The following is a 15667-nucleotide window of genomic DNA, read 5'->3' as shown; positions in this document are numbered from 1 at the left end:
CTTGCTTTCGCTCTCATTCTCCTCTTGTCATCCTACAGTTGTCATGGTTATGCTGATGTATTGCTGCTGATGCTTATTCTCACATGTGAGGAGTGTTGATCATAATTTGATTTGAAAACCCTGCTGGGACAGAAAAAGCTGTTTTATTCTTTCAAATCTGAATACGAGCGATGCAGAACTAATGATGCAGTAACTTTTTCTATGTGATGTGATTTTAAAAGAGTATGAATAATACAGACATCCCTCTGTGTTGCTTATTATGAATCAGTTGTGACAAGGTGTCACTTAGTCTAAACATGGCGTGAGGTGATGTGTCATTCTGCCTTCAGGGTGCCTTCTACTTGTATTACAACCTGTGACTGTGTGCATAACCTAACCCTTAAACTGCATCAGAAAACACAAAAGAACAATCCAGTTATCCACATCAGGAACAAAACTAACCTTTAACAGTCTTCAACACTCGTCACTTCTTTCCCCTGACCCCTGCCTGAACTGCCATATGGTACAGCCTGCCTACTGAATATCTACTGCAGTCTGACTCCTTGTTGTGGTTCAGATCGTTTTACACTCAACCACTGATTCAATTGGCTGCTGTTCTTCCTTGATGTCTTTTAATATTATACTGAAAGGTTTGCGAGCAGAGAACTGCTGCACCGTGCAGCAAGTCTATCCTACACTGAGTTTGCATGCGTTGAGGCCCTCTGTGAGGTGCATTATGAGGCAAATGCAAATAATACATTAATTCAACATTTAATATTCTAATGCTGAGTACAATATGATAAAGAAACAAAACAAATGGTCAAAAATATCTGATCAAAATAGTGAGCATGGCAACTGATTGGCTACAGCTGTTACTACAACTAAATTTGTGTCATGTGCAGAAATGTTGCACTCGGCAGAAATACTTTCAGATGAAGTGCATAATCTATGAAAGTGAAAAATGGCATCAATGGCAGTGGTTTTCATGTGATCTCAAGGCAGCATCAGAAGCAGCTGCTCTACAACACTTCAGATGCATAAATGAATACTTCATCAAAGGAATATCAAGAGGAGGCGAAGTGATACACACTGACCTAATATCACCTCAGAGCCATCCTTGAGAAATCCTTTCTGCTGCATGCTCACAGAAATGTAACCTTTCATATCTGCACATCTAAGATTCACCGGCTCTTTGGCTGACATGGTAGTTTGGAAAATGAAAAAATGTGTTGCTACAGTATTTTTCTCGCGTCCTCTGATCCTGGGACATTCATTCTGCCATGCAGCCTCTTTCTGTGAGCATTAAAATCAAGTCAAATCAAGCAACCACTGTCAATGTTTTAGCTCATTTTGTTTTTGTCAGAGCTAAACAGTAAAAAAAGACCCTCAAGCCATCACACAGAAAGGCTTTAACGAATGACCTTGCATTCCCACGGCTGAGCATCAGCAGTTAGAAACAGAGGACTTACACTCTTTCATCATGCCGATGTCGATGCAGCGTTTGAGGCGACACGCCTGGCAGTGACGCCGGTTGTCCTTGGTGATGGTGCAGCTCCCGTTGAATGGGCAGGTGAAGGAGGCTTTGCGCTTCATGCTGCGTCTGTGGGAGTGATTCAGAAACTGTTATTCCACATGAGAGTTCAGGACAAAGAAGAGGACTATTTAATGCAGCTTAAAGAAGATACAGATTTGATTATTGTTGGTTAATTTCATTAGAAATAATCGTTTGTTTAAAGGTTTTCAAGTCTCCTTTAGGCAGATTTTTCCAGTGTCCTCCTCTCTTTTAACAGAAATATGGATATTATAAATAAATAATTAACATCCTTTGAATGATGAAGCCCTGTTTCACAGAAATTTACTCTACAAAGTGGAAGATTCAGGTGCAGTAAACAAAAAAAAATCTTCTGGCAGTGACAATCCAAACTTAACATGATCCTTTGTTTTAAACTCATATTTCACATTAAGCCTTCAAACATTTCTAATTATTCATTTTTTTTCCCTCTACAAAGCTGGTTTCCTCAGAGTGAAAGTGTCTTTTCCTTCTCCTTTATGTTCAGTCATGTTTGATTTTTGTCATTTTTAGCTCATGAGTCCTATCCAGAATAAGTTGTGAAAAATAAAGAAACAGTGTGTGTGAATGCAAAAAGCCAGAAGGATGGGAGAAAAAGGGGAAAAACACGGGGATTGGAGATTGGACTGAATAATGTATGTTGTTCATTCTGCCGTGGTGTAGTGAGACAGAAAAACACAGACAGCGCTTTGACTCCAAACTGTTTATACTGAAATCATTCTGTCACACACTCAAACAAATCTTTGTTTTTTAAGTATTCCGAAATGTTTTCGGCCTTTAAGCAAAGACAGGCTGTAAGGACACATGGTAACCTATAAACTTATGTAATAATGTTTTTTATTATACATGAGTCATTACAATTTACATTGATAACTGTATTAATTATTTAGAAAGAGTAAAATAAAATATGCGTATTTCATACGCTTTGATATATTCAATAAAATATGGATGAAAGGAGAAAAGTAATCTAAAGATCTGTTCCTTTTTTAATCCAGTGGCAGAGAACAAACTATAAAAGGGTATTACTTAAGAAGAAGATGACAGGTTGGAATTTAATTAGCTGTAAAGAATAAACTCAAAGTTTCAAGCAAGCAAAAAAAGGCTGCTATTCAGACGTATGCACTTCTTTATCATTTGACACCAAACAAAGAAAAATGCCTCCAAAAAGCTCAAACTATCGATATAAATATATTTATACCATGAGAACAAACGCATTGGAAGTCAAAGGAGACTCTCACCTGAAGAATCCCTTGCAGCCTTCACATGTCATGGCGTTAAAGTGGAAGCCGGTGGCCTTATCCCCACACACGCCACAGATCCGTGGGGCATTGCGGTCAAACTCCTCCGGCCCGACCACCGACGTCGTCACCGTCATGGGCTCCATCACTGCAGGCGATAAAAGGAGGGAAAGGTTAGTTAAAAACTGCTGATGTTAAATCATTGAAGACAGGAGCGAGAGGAATGTGTTCGTAGTGTTTTCACCGTGAGTTGCACCAACCTGCAACAAAGCTTAAAAATCAGTTCCCCCTGCGTGTGTGTGTTGTGTGGGAGTGTTTTCCTCTTCTTATACAAACAGGTGTCAGGCCATTAGCATATTTAGCAAAAAAGCACTGACAGCCACACTTTGTATTCACTGCTATTGGCTAAATGACTCAGCGGATACAGGTACACCCCCTCCCACACACACCTACACACACATACACACACACACACACATGCATGCATACACAAAATGTGAAATTACTGCGTTAACTGGGAACTAAATTAACGACAGAGAGAGCGCTGCTGGCCAAAGGCTGGGAAATGACTGATGCATTTAATACTGCCAAGATGAAATATACTCTACTCTGCTTACTTTCACATGCATATACACACACATACACACACCATCTGGCAGTGCTCTATGAAATATACAGCAGCAGGGTATCACACACCAACGAGCCAACTGTGAACAAACTAATCCATGGCAGGCTGCGAAGAGAGATCCTGTGTCTGAAGACAGACTCAGAAGAGGGGACGATTTCAAAGGAGTGAAAAAAAAGAGTTTGCCAAATGTGTTATTATGATCTCAGAGTACTGACAAACACACTCCAGCTTCAGGATAACTTTATTCGTTGGCTTAATTAACCTAAAAAAAGACATATCTTTATTACCCATCATGAAAAAGAGCTTTGGCGTACGGCTGTGAGTCAATCTTTGAATGCTCCAACACACAACCTGTTGTCTTATTCAGCAGCGTCTTGAATCTATTTACATTCCTAAGATTTCAGATTGTTAATTGTGAAGATTTAAACATTAAATTGGCAGACGGACAGAGAGGCACAGTGTGCAAACAGTGATAGTGTCCAAGTTTCTACTGGCAGCCGTCATGAGAAACTGGCAACTAAAACTTAGTTATAGATTGCCAACAACAGTGGTTCACAGATTTTATCATGAAGACCACAGAGATACACCCGTTTAAAAAAAAAAAGAGTGAAGATACTGTTTGAATGTTGATAAAAAATCAAAGTTTGATGGTTTGCAGACCATGAAAATTGTGCAAATGAAATCTTTAAACCGGAAAATGTACAGTTTTAAGGAGAAAAAACATGCTGATTTTGAATTTGATTCACAACAGGACATCCTTAGTCTAAATGTGTTAAAACAACACATTTGCATTTCACAATGTCACTGATTTTTGTATGAAAAGGTAATAATAATGGGACTTTTTCACTGCTCTGGTATTCTGTTATGACACATGAGGCTGAAGCTGGTTGTTTTGATCAAAGTGGCCAAAGCTTTACGTCCAAAGATAACAAATAGATGAAAATATGCAATGCAGAAAACACAGGATCAGAGTTTTTTTTTTCTGTCTGTTATTGTTGAGCTTAAATAAATGGACATGGGCGGTAGACAAAGAACACTGTGTAGAACTCCTGTGTTTGTGTGTGTGTGTGTGTGTGTGTGTGTGTGTGTATGTGTGTGTGTGTGAGAGGGGTCATCTGAGGCGAAGACGACCTAATGAGGACAAAGAGGGGAGGGGGAGACATGCGATGAACTTAGGCACAGCGGGATGGGGGTGGGGGCGGTAGGACGGTCACGTGGCTGCAGAATATAGCCTGTGGGGAGCTGCCGTGCGTAGAAGTAGGACTCAGATGATGTCAAACGAGGACAAAGAGATGGGAGGGATTGGCGTGATGGAGCCATGGACGGCTGAAGACCGAAATAATGAAAGAAGAAACAGGTGAGAGAAGGAGTGAAGGACAGATGCGAACACAAGCTGAACTCAACGGTGCTGAACACTGATTGGCTAATTAGTGAAAGCTCTGGTATTGGTTCCCAGGAAGATACCAACACGCATAGGCATGAGGCGGGAGCTACAGTGAAGCATCAGTCCCTTTACCCACAAACCACCGCTGCAGGAGAGCAGGACACGCACAGCCTAACACACTCGGATGCGTCTGAACCGGAGTCTCACTTTAATGCATGTTGACCATCCATGTATGGTGAAAATGTCAGCCCTGGAGGCTCTCATTCACAAACATGGAGGGGATTTGAGGGCACGGCGTGCGTTCACAGGCCGATTGTTTGTTTACAGCATTAATCATCCTGTCACAAAAACAGCTTTTATTTCCCGTCACAGCAGCAGGTGAATAATGGATCAGACACAGAGGCTGAAATGGAGAGGCAGAGTGTCAAACATCTCCACAGATTTGCCAAAACAACAAACAAAAAAACAAACAAGCAGCAGTTTCATTAGTGGTGCTGATTAACAAGAGTGTGAACAGGCTCCAGGTCTGTAATTAACAACCCCAGAGTATCAGTCATACTTTAATCACTTCTGTCACTCTTTTCCCCCTCACATCTTTCACTAACTTCTTCCTCATTTGAAACACAGCTGACAGTGAGAGCTTTTTATTAATTCATACACAGCATGATTAGTTGTTGAGGCACAACTGTTTTAGCTGTAATTCAATCCTTCACTTAGCTTTCTTCTGCAGAGTTTTTCTATTTCTGAGGTTAATCTACTATAATCTTTAAGAGAACAGAACAATCAATAATCACACCCATCAGTCTTTTGGTTCCTGACAAGCTCACAGTCAGGAGTTTAAAACTAACCCAGATATCAGGACTAGATCATGGCTTGAAAAGTTGGATCAGTGCGTCTCAGATAAACTCAATAACTTCTCAATATATTATCTACAAGAGAAACTAAACTTCCCAGGAAAACTATGATCAATATGTGAAAAACTTGAGTTTTAACTTCTTTTTGGCAGTGTGGTGATTAAATTCTGGCCACGTTGCAACTTTGGTCAAAGCCATCAGGACACAGCCCACATCGAATTCTGGTATGTTGGATTCATATTTGAATAAGCTAATAAAAAATAAAAATTCAAAATCTGTTCCTGTTTTGGCTCTAAAAAATGTTACATATTTAAATGGTGGCAAATTAAGTTTGTACAAATTTTGATCCCTCTCTGTCTTCCAAAACAATGTTCTTGAAGATAATACATCATCTGCTTCTTTTTTTTGTTTTGCAGTGAACAGCATTGAAAATAGCATCATCAAAGCCTGTGAGAAATAAAGACCTCTCAAAGCAATTGGAAGCTGTTGTAGAATTTGCCAGAAGTCGACCAACGCTCTAAAAAAGTTTTTAAAAAATAAATAAAAAACATGTCCACACCTCTACCCAAAAATGTCCAGGAAAGTGAAAAATTTTGTTAATATGTTGCTGGAGAGTATGGGTGATGATTAGCCCTCCATCCTTATACTGCAAACTAGGGCTGCTTGTTATGGTCTAAAACCAATATCTTGATATTTCCCAGCGAAATTGCGATACACAATACATCTCGATGTTCTGATTTCTCCTTTACATCACTATGTGAGTTTTAAATTCAACCCTTTGGCAGACCCTTCAGTTGGATTTTTAAAATTTACATATGCAAACCACAAACAGGCAACTTTGTCTCCTCCTTTCCTTAAAAAAAAAAAAAAGGCAAGCTCAGGAGAGTTTTCTGGGTGGGGGAGTGTGCTGCTTGCTGTGACAGGAGCACTGGCAGAAAGTGGGGGAAGTGAAATTCGAAAGAGAATTACATACCAATGCCTTAAAACATTTACATGACATTTTGTATTTGATGGTTGCAATGTAGTCATTTCATACATCTCATATGCAACAACCCACAATACATCAAGTATATCTCTACCGCTAACTGTTCTCAGTCACAGCTCAGCTAATACTGACATTTGGTCCTTTCAGCATCTACAAAAGACACACCTTGCATTTGCGTCAAAGAGCAGAGAACAGAGGCCAGTATCACCTGGTCCCCTTTAGTATCACATGACCATACGGGCTCCTTATTGTAAATGGGCCTGAGTAAATGTTATACTTTGGTTACGAGTCAGATTTAGAAAAAATCCTATTAAGTTTTAGCCTTTCTTTTTTATTTTATGATTGTCAAAAGTTACAAAGTTGTTTTTTTTTCCTTTTTTTCCATTTTTCTTCTTCCTTTTCTTTTTTTCTTTCCTTTTCTTTCTTTCTTTTTTCTTTTTTTTCCTTTTTTCTCTTTTTTCCCCCTTTTTTCTCTTTCTTAAAAAAAGGGGAAAAAAGGGGAAAAAAAGAGAAAAAAAGAAATTTAAAAAAGGGAAAAAAAAGAAAGAAAAAAAGGGAAAAAAAAGAAAAAATTAATAAATAAAAAAGTTACAAAGTTCACCACTAAAGGATCCCATGGAGTTTAATTTTGTTGCCAAAGTATTGAAATCGGCATCAGTATTGTTTGACTTTACTGGTGTATCAAAGTTCAAAACTCTATTATTTTAACTCAAAGCGAGTTTATGGTGAGAAAGTGGCTTGTGATGATTAATTCAAGAAAAAATGGCAGTATTAGGGACCAATTCTTGAGCAGGCTAAAGAAACAATGGCGTTGAGGATGTAGCTGTGACAGACTCATGGATAAACAACACTCAGATCGGACTCAGAATCTAACATCTGTCTATATACAGTAGAAAGCTCAGAGAAGGATAAACCACCCACTGGCCGTCAATCGTTTTATCTGGCTCAGTCTTATTAAAGCATATTCATTTCATTCGTTAATAATCCATTTTCTCTCTGTTTTCATGTCCACTTGGACGCTTAGGTAACAGCTAATGACACCCGTGCCAACTAAACAAATCAAAGAGAATTGTTGGAGACGACAGAAGAAAAGTTTCTGTTCAGAAGAGAACTCAGCTGTGTATAATGGATTCTTCATGGATCCTTTCTCATTCTAAGTGGGTGTGTGTTCAGACACAAGAGAGCTGATTTATTAACTGTTCCAGAGATAAGGTCACATCATGTCTTTTTATGAGGACAACACAATAACAACTCTGTCTGCATGAGCCCCTGCATGAGCATATGATCTATTACATAAAACAAGAAACTTTAATTTTCCTGAGCAGAAACCACATCTGGAAGCTAGATGTGATTTGTAATAACCATGGTTCAGAGAATTTATATTTGATGCTCTTTCAAGGGATCCAGTTTTGTCATTTTGCCAGGGCAGAATAAAAGTTAGTGATTCTGAGAGTTACCTGGTACTCTGGGCCTTTGCTGGTGCATTTTTCAGAGCTCCACATCTTGAAAGAATTTGACTTAATACCAGAGCAGTGAAGGAGGAGTACACAGATAAACTCAGTTGGTAATTAATTCGGACATCTTTGACCGTTTGGTGACGTCCTGAAGATGTTTCTGTATTCCATCCGAGGCTTAAGGAAAAACAGGACGTTCTGGATTGATCTTCAGTTGGAACAAGAAGGACAAAAAGTCAAATTGACTGATATATCAAGAAAAAATAACTTTGGATTTCTTTTTTAACTAATCCTGGAAGGCAGTGTAAAGATTTCCCAGAAACTGGACAACTTGTCTGTTGCTGTGGTTATAATATTTTTGATCTTTGCCATTGAGGCATTATGAAGGCCTGGGTATGAGTCCCAAAAATGTATCTTAACACAGGTTGTGTAAGTTTTCTTGGACAAGAGCTACAAACCAAAAACGACCAAGGGCTGTGATCTGGATCTGTTAAAACTCATACTACTGAGGAGTATATTTTTATACAGTACCCTCTCCCTGAGGTCATGGTTAACTTGCAAACAGCAGAGAGCTGGATCTGCGTTGTTGTCTCAAGCTATCACAGCTGTGCAGCATCCATCCAGTTAATAACCTTGTAACTTTTAACTGACCCTGCACCCACAGTCCTTGGTGATGTTGACACAGCAGAAAAATTTAACGCTACATCACCGGTGAAGGTCTGAAGAACCCTGACTTTGCAAACTTTTGATTGTTTAACCAAGTTTGACAACATGTAATCCAGAGGAAGGACTCCCTCTTCAGTGGTGTCCTGAGGGTGTGCATGTGCAGACTGGTTTGTGGAGAGCAGAAATAGAAAAAGCTGAAGTATCCAAAGCCTGGATCTTTGTGTTCTGCAGCATTCTGAATCAATTTAATGAAAAAAGGTACAAAAGGAACAGTCATACCCATCTCTGAACAGAACACCCACCAAAGAGAGCAGATCTGTTCTTTCTTGACTTTGTGTTTCACTTTGCTGTTCTGTGTCTCCCTCCCTTCCCACTAATCCCACTCTTCGTCCGCAGCTGTAAACACATCTGTCCATGTTGCTGCTGAGAGCTACGCAGAGTCGACTACAAGTGACATCTAATGTCAACAGATGAAACATTTAGCGAGAGGGATAATCAGGCCGGATTACAGGCGAGCCACTCTGTCTGTTTCTGCTGATGCTGATGTTATTTCCCTCTCTTAGGCGGCGAGCGTTGCATCTGAGTACCATCTCGCCGAGTTAAAATTCATAAACTGTCATCATTGTATGTAAACACAAAGTCCCATGAGACCGATCATTAAGAGCCCATCAGTACGCACATCGACTGAAGGATATTTGACATTCCTTATTGAATCACTGGGGGGAACAGTTTGTTTTTCTGTCAGCTATTTAATTCAGAAAATGCGTCAAGCCTTTTCAGATCAGCGGAGCCAGTCAAAGCTCTGAAAACAAAATAAGTGCTCTTACAGGCCAAGCTAGTAATTACTAATATAAAGAAGGGATGGGGTGTTTTTTCCTGCTGTGAAAACATGTTTTTTAGTTATTTTTCATGTATCAAAACACAAGTGTTAATTTTTCTCTGCACTTTACAGACAGAAATGAAACAGTTTCATCATACAGAGGAGGATTTATATGTGTGTTTCCTAACAGTAATACTGGAAGTGTGAACAAACTGAGGAGATGAATGGAGACATCCAATCTCATTTTTTTTGCCTTTCATAAAAAAAAGCAAAAAAGATCTTTTATGAATGTTGTGTTTGCTCAGAATGACCCAGGTTTTTTCTTTTTTTTCTTTTATGATTTGTTAGATATGCACAAAGAATATTGAAACTTGACAATTCTGAAATCAGAAACATGTAAACAATTGCTTAGCAGAAATAAACTCTGGACATCTTTCACTTTAATGGACTGGCTATTTTTGTGCAGTCTTTCATCCGTATGAACATACAGTGCCTATGTTTGCCTTAGGCTTATTGTGATTTAATTTTTCAACTTTTTATTCCATAAAGGTCACAGATGATGTCATCCGGAAGCCATAACACAGTCGCCAACTGCTTGATGACGACTGTAGCATTGTTTTTCTGCAGATAGATAAAGATCTTGCCTTCAAGTTTTATCTCCACTCCACACAAGCTGTATTTGGCTGTTTTCTTCACAACTCATTCACTGGGTATAGGTAAGTATAGAATAAGTACAGACAGTTAAAACAATATGGTGACTAGTTTGTAGTCTGTAGTCTGATGTTCCATTTTGACAACTACTCAGTCCATGAGCCTCTAAAACAACAAGACCCCCTGATGGAAGCAGCATGTCTCATGCTCTATGATAAGCATTACTTTGAACGCAGAGTATTAACTTGAGGTCAGCTTGGACTGCCAGCCTGCAAGCTCCCTGTTCAATGGCTCCTGAGGTGGACTTATCAATGTATTGATCAACCTGCTCCAGTGGCATCAAATATCATCATCATGATTGAGCATTTTGTCACTACAACACAGAGTCCGAGCCGGATAATTAATGAGGATCTGGAGGCTGTTATCTGAACATGTGTTTGTACAGTCTGAGAAATCTTTTCAAAAACTGGAGGCTGATGCATCTCATCAAGGTGTATGTAACTGAGACAAAAGCAAAGGCAGCTGGACGGCTGATTTTAAAACATCAGTATGATTTAAGCTACATTTCAAAGAGAAATAAGGTGGGAAAAAAATGTGTTGACATTCCTGTTGATTGAACAGAAAACTGAAATGATTCAGAACTGCAGTGCAGTGTCTCAATTCTAGTTTTTTGCAGATGATAAAACTTGAAAGTGATTATGTGTCTCCTGCTGGAGTTAAGGTTTAAATTGAAGTAGCTATTTCTTCAGCACCCTGCATCATGAATGTTAAGAATGTTAACCAGTCTTGTTTGCCAGATGTGTTTTCCCACACCTCCTATCACATGTTTACAGAGTGTCCACGTGCCACTGAAGTGTTCTGAACTTGGTGACAGGGAAACATAAAGGTTAAAGAGATTGTCCCTAAATAAAGGTCCCGAGTTCACACACATCAGCACACCAGCATGTACCTGCCCTCTGTGGGTGTCCCTGAACTACTGCACTCAAACCATGGCCAGCTGCAGAGCTGCTGCACCACGGCTGACCCTGACCTTTGAGGAAAGACAATTTCCCCGCAGGGATCAATAAAGTACTGCAGCACTGTCTGGAAGAGGAGTTTCTTTGGTAAACAAACACCTGCTCACAGAGGAAGTCAACTTGGTCACACCTTCACTGACAAATGAAATGTTGGTAGATTCTGCAGAGGAATTAAAAACACACCAGGCAGAAATGTGCAGACTCAAATTAAAGGGTAGATACACTATTTATTAACTAGGGATATATGCATTCATTTGACCAAACATTTAGTCACCATCACCTTAGCACTAGGTATAGAGATGCACTGATACCAACCCTGGTATTGGTGTATTGGTGCCCCTATAAGCTGGACCGGGTATTAATGGGAAGGGGCCGATCCATGGAGCTGATCCAGGCAACTTCCTTTATGCCTTTTTTTTTTTTTAACTTGCGCTCTTGGCTACTTGATTTGAAATGCTACCTCTGAAGCACTTTCTTTGTTTTTTGCTGCTTTACCAGTCTCCAGGGTATAAGAGTTTACAATTGAATAGTAATGTTGATGAATGCAGATTCTGAAGCTTTGTTTTGCTGGTAAACATTTAAATCTTTTTTAGTCTAAATAGAAATTAACTTCAGTAATTCCTTATATTAATTTGTTGCCTTTTACCCAAAACATTTCCAGTCTTATCCCACAGTATAGCATGCAGATTATTATTTAACACTGGTATCAGATGGGCATCAGTTGATTCCCAAAACCCAGGTATTGGTATCGGAACCAGATAAGCTGGATCAGTGCATCCCTACTTAGCACCTGAATTATCAGTCAGTTAGACCAGCTGTCAATTAGAGCCTGACTGATATGGGATTTTTGGGGCCGATGCCGATACCGATACCGATACCGATACCGATACCGATACTGGGGGCAAAAAGATGCAGATATCTGATATATCAACTGATATCCAATTGGCCGATATATGTAATAAATTCATTGATATACACAGGATAAATACTGTATATGGACACAAATTACGACTAGCTATTGAAAAGTTCCATCTTCCATTTAATGTATGGGCCTAAACTAGATTTTAAGTAACAATGTAGCTGCTTTCAAAACGTGCAATAAATACAATTACAACAAAATACATTGAAACATTTTCAAAAATTATTTCAACCAAAACACTAACGTGAATTTATAAGCCCTTGTTAATCCTGCATGGCATTATGAAGTGAGACGCTGTGTAGTAGCCTTATATTAATTAACACACAGGAGCAGGAGTGACAGAATCTCCGTGGAGCAAAAATGTTTATAATCGGCTACATTTTGGCCGATGTTGATTAATCGGGCGATCGGGCGGATCATTATTTTTTTCTGATGTCTCAAAATCTGCTTATTCTGGTTGATGGCTGTTGCCACAACACCTGAACACTCAACTACCTGTATGTAAACAAGCACAGATGATGGATGGCGACTTAATGTAGGATGTGCAGCTTTCAGATGCTGTACTCAAAGATAGCAGACTTTTTACCTTTAAGAACCTTTAAGAAGTTTACCTGAACACAGGAATTGCATTTCTACCCCTCTAAACATCACTGTGTTGAATCTGAGGTAATAAGCAGATCGCAGCAGAAGTTGAACAGGAACTCCTATAGACTTATAGGCAGAGTAAAATCTTTTTGTCCAAGAGACACCAGTTGTTTTAAACAAAATAATGTTACAGGTGTTCAGACACTCAAAATAAATCCTGTCAGTTTGATGTGCCTCGTTGAAAGAAGCTTTTTCCCTCGAGGATCATGATGCAGTCATTTCAGCCATATTTTGGCAGCTGACTTCAGCATGTCCTAACTCTTCTGTTCTCATCAAGCATTAAAACCATAAAGCAGTCAAAAAGAACCCAGTTTAAAGAAATACCAAACATGCCTCTTCTATTCATGGGAGTCAAATGCACACCATTGTAGCTGCTGCTTGAATGGGCTCCCACCAAGACATGGATCAAAGCCAGACTTGCTGTGAGGCAACATGTTGAAGAATCAGTGATGAAGTCATGGTGTGAGCCAATGTAATGATCAGTCTTATCCAGTTTCTGCTCTTCTTCTGACAGTTTCTCCTACATAATACAGCTGTACACTTTCAACTGAGTTCAATTAATATGTAATCTGTCACTTAAGACATTAAAAGAGGAAGAAACCTCCTCTTTCTCTCTGCTCTCTCAGGTGGGCTGTACATCATACGATCAGGACTCGTTCAGCCCAATATTTTCCACCAATGATTCCTTTCAGCAGACTGAAAAATGTCAGACGTAAGCCTCATTCTCTCCTTTCACATAGTTCCTCTTCAAAGCTCAGCGGTAACCCTGTACAGCCCGGTCCTGTATACGGTTCCGTATAGAAGAGAGGACCATAGGAAATGTAATCTGTTGGGTATGGGGTTCACTCTATAGGCGGCACAACAGGGAGCCTGGCCTACTTTACCACCAGCTGCCTTGCGGTGGGCCTCACTCACAGCTAACCGCCATAAACTTCAGTCCAGTACAAAGCAATGAAGAGGAAGCCAGGCCATCGCGAAAAACACACACACACTCAGAATCCCACCACTCCAAAAAGCAAACAGCCGCTCCTTATGTATCCTCAATGGTGTCACACAGAGACGAGCTCAGTGAACAACTGAAGATGACAGAGCAAGGCCGGCAAAACAACAAGAGAGACTGTTAGACCAAGGTGGGTTTTCTTTCCTGACCTGGAAATGTAGTGACGTCAAAATCTCACAATACAAATGTTTCCTTGAAAACATTCCATGGCAGGATATGTATTGGGATATTCTTAAAAAAATGAATGAGGATAAAGAAAAGACGGCCATTTCTTGAGCTCTGAGTAACTTGTTAAGTCCACCTGACTTTGGTGAATGACATGCTCTCTACCTGAGACTCTGTACACTGTCTCTTTGCAGAGAGCGTTTCACTAAAATGTGCTCAATAAGATTCTCAATTATGGCTCCATTGTGTTCAGTAAGTTTCTAAATCTTTCAGTGTCAAATATAGAAGAAGTCTAAAGGTCTTTGGTGAAGTACTCTGTTACACATCTTCTAAAAAACACTCAGTAAGAAACGCTTCAGTCAGACTCTTTTGGCCTGGCTGAATTTTTTTTCCCCTGAGTATTTTCACAAATCTTCACAGAGGCGATGATTTGCAGAGCAGCTTCTCATATTACCCATCTCCTCCAATGTTTGGGTCACTGCAGTCTGGCAGTGTCTGTCACCTTTTCTTCCTTCTCATTTATTGACTGAAATGCTGAATCACATCAGACTTTAAAATCGCCGGATCAACCACAGCTTCAAAATCTGATCTCCATGACCTCCTCGATCAGAGGCAGTGAGCAGAGAACAAAGGACGATGGGCACTCATGGGAAGATGGCCAGTAGTTTCTACCTCCCTCCGCTTTGCCACACTTTTGTTCTGGCAATATCATGAAACAAAACTGAAAAATATATATGTAAACATGAAGATTATCAAATAAAACCAAACAACATTACAGAGGGCGGGACATGATGTAAACAAATTGAATGTGTTGAGACACCCCCAAGAGACAATGCACAGTATACTGGTTATATAAACTGTCATGATGCATGCATGCATGCAGAGAAACAAAACATGAATAGGCTTCACTGTTCTCCTGTATGGAACCATGTGATACAGCAAGTACTCAACAACAAGGCAAGAAACATGGCAGAGTAAGAGGAGAGGAGGGGGGCTGTGATTTTATCCCAACAGATTCCCGTAGATTCAACAAATGAGCCTGAGGCCATAAAGGAAGGGGGGCCTGAGCGAGTATGTGTGCCAAGTCTGTTTGAAAGATACTAATGGAGGGTCCCAACTGGCTGCAGAAGCACGCTACCACAAAGGACTAATGTGAGTGCACGGTACATGGCGCACGGCCTGACACATGCTCAATAACAGAATCATAATTAAGCTGCCCTCACTTCAGCTCTTCTTGGCTCGAGCAACCAAAATGTCTTCAGACCCTCAGAGATAGACTTTGGATCTGATCGCTGAGTTATTTTCACTGAACATATAAGCACCACAGAGCTGAAGAAGTTTCTGCTTTTCTTCCTGCAGGAATGGATTACAACATAGCAAGACGAGCATTAACCGATGAGCTGGCGGCTTCATATAGAAAACCACAGAAACAAATGTATTGTTCAGAGTAAAAAAAATGAATGAAATGCAGATCTCCTGAGTCACAGTGACGGAGGAGGAGAATGAAACATCTGGTGCAGTGCAAGGAGGTGAGAGAAGGAGCAGAATCTGGAGGCGTGCAGCCACAGCCGCGTTTGATGACAGCAGTGCAGAAAGAACAGCTTCTTCTTCTTCTTCCTCCTCTTCTTCTGTTACACCCGGCAGACTTCACCAGCCACATAGAAAATATAACTCTACACATGTGGAAATGGTT

At 40.0% G+C, this 15667-nt stretch overlaps 1 protein-coding gene across 1 annotated transcript in view; it reads right to left on the bottom strand.

Moving 5' to 3' along the window:
- The window catches only part of LOC141798958 (vitamin D3 receptor A), a 102497-nt gene that overhangs the window by 32201 nt on the left and 54629 nt on the right, over positions 1-15667 (bottom strand). The window contains exons 3-4 of the mRNA XM_074680940.1: positions 2788-2935; positions 1449-1579 (exon numbers count right to left, since the gene is read on the bottom strand). Coding sequence (XP_074537041.1) covers positions 1449-1579; positions 2788-2933 — 277 coding nt within the window. The 5' untranslated portion in view covers positions 2934-2935. The remainder of the gene's footprint in view (positions 1-1448; positions 1580-2787; positions 2936-15667) is intronic.

This window comes from Halichoeres trimaculatus, unplaced genomic scaffold (assembly GCF_033239565.1).
Source record: "Halichoeres trimaculatus isolate MK-OKI-2021-1 unplaced genomic scaffold, fHalTri1.1 fHalTri1_scaffold_11, whole genome shotgun sequence".
In the NCBI taxonomy this organism is placed as follows: Eukaryota; Metazoa; Chordata; class Actinopteri; order Labriformes; family Labridae; genus Halichoeres; species Halichoeres trimaculatus.
Note: the sequence above shows the minus strand (reverse complement) of the source record. Positions and strands in the feature narration are given on the sequence as shown.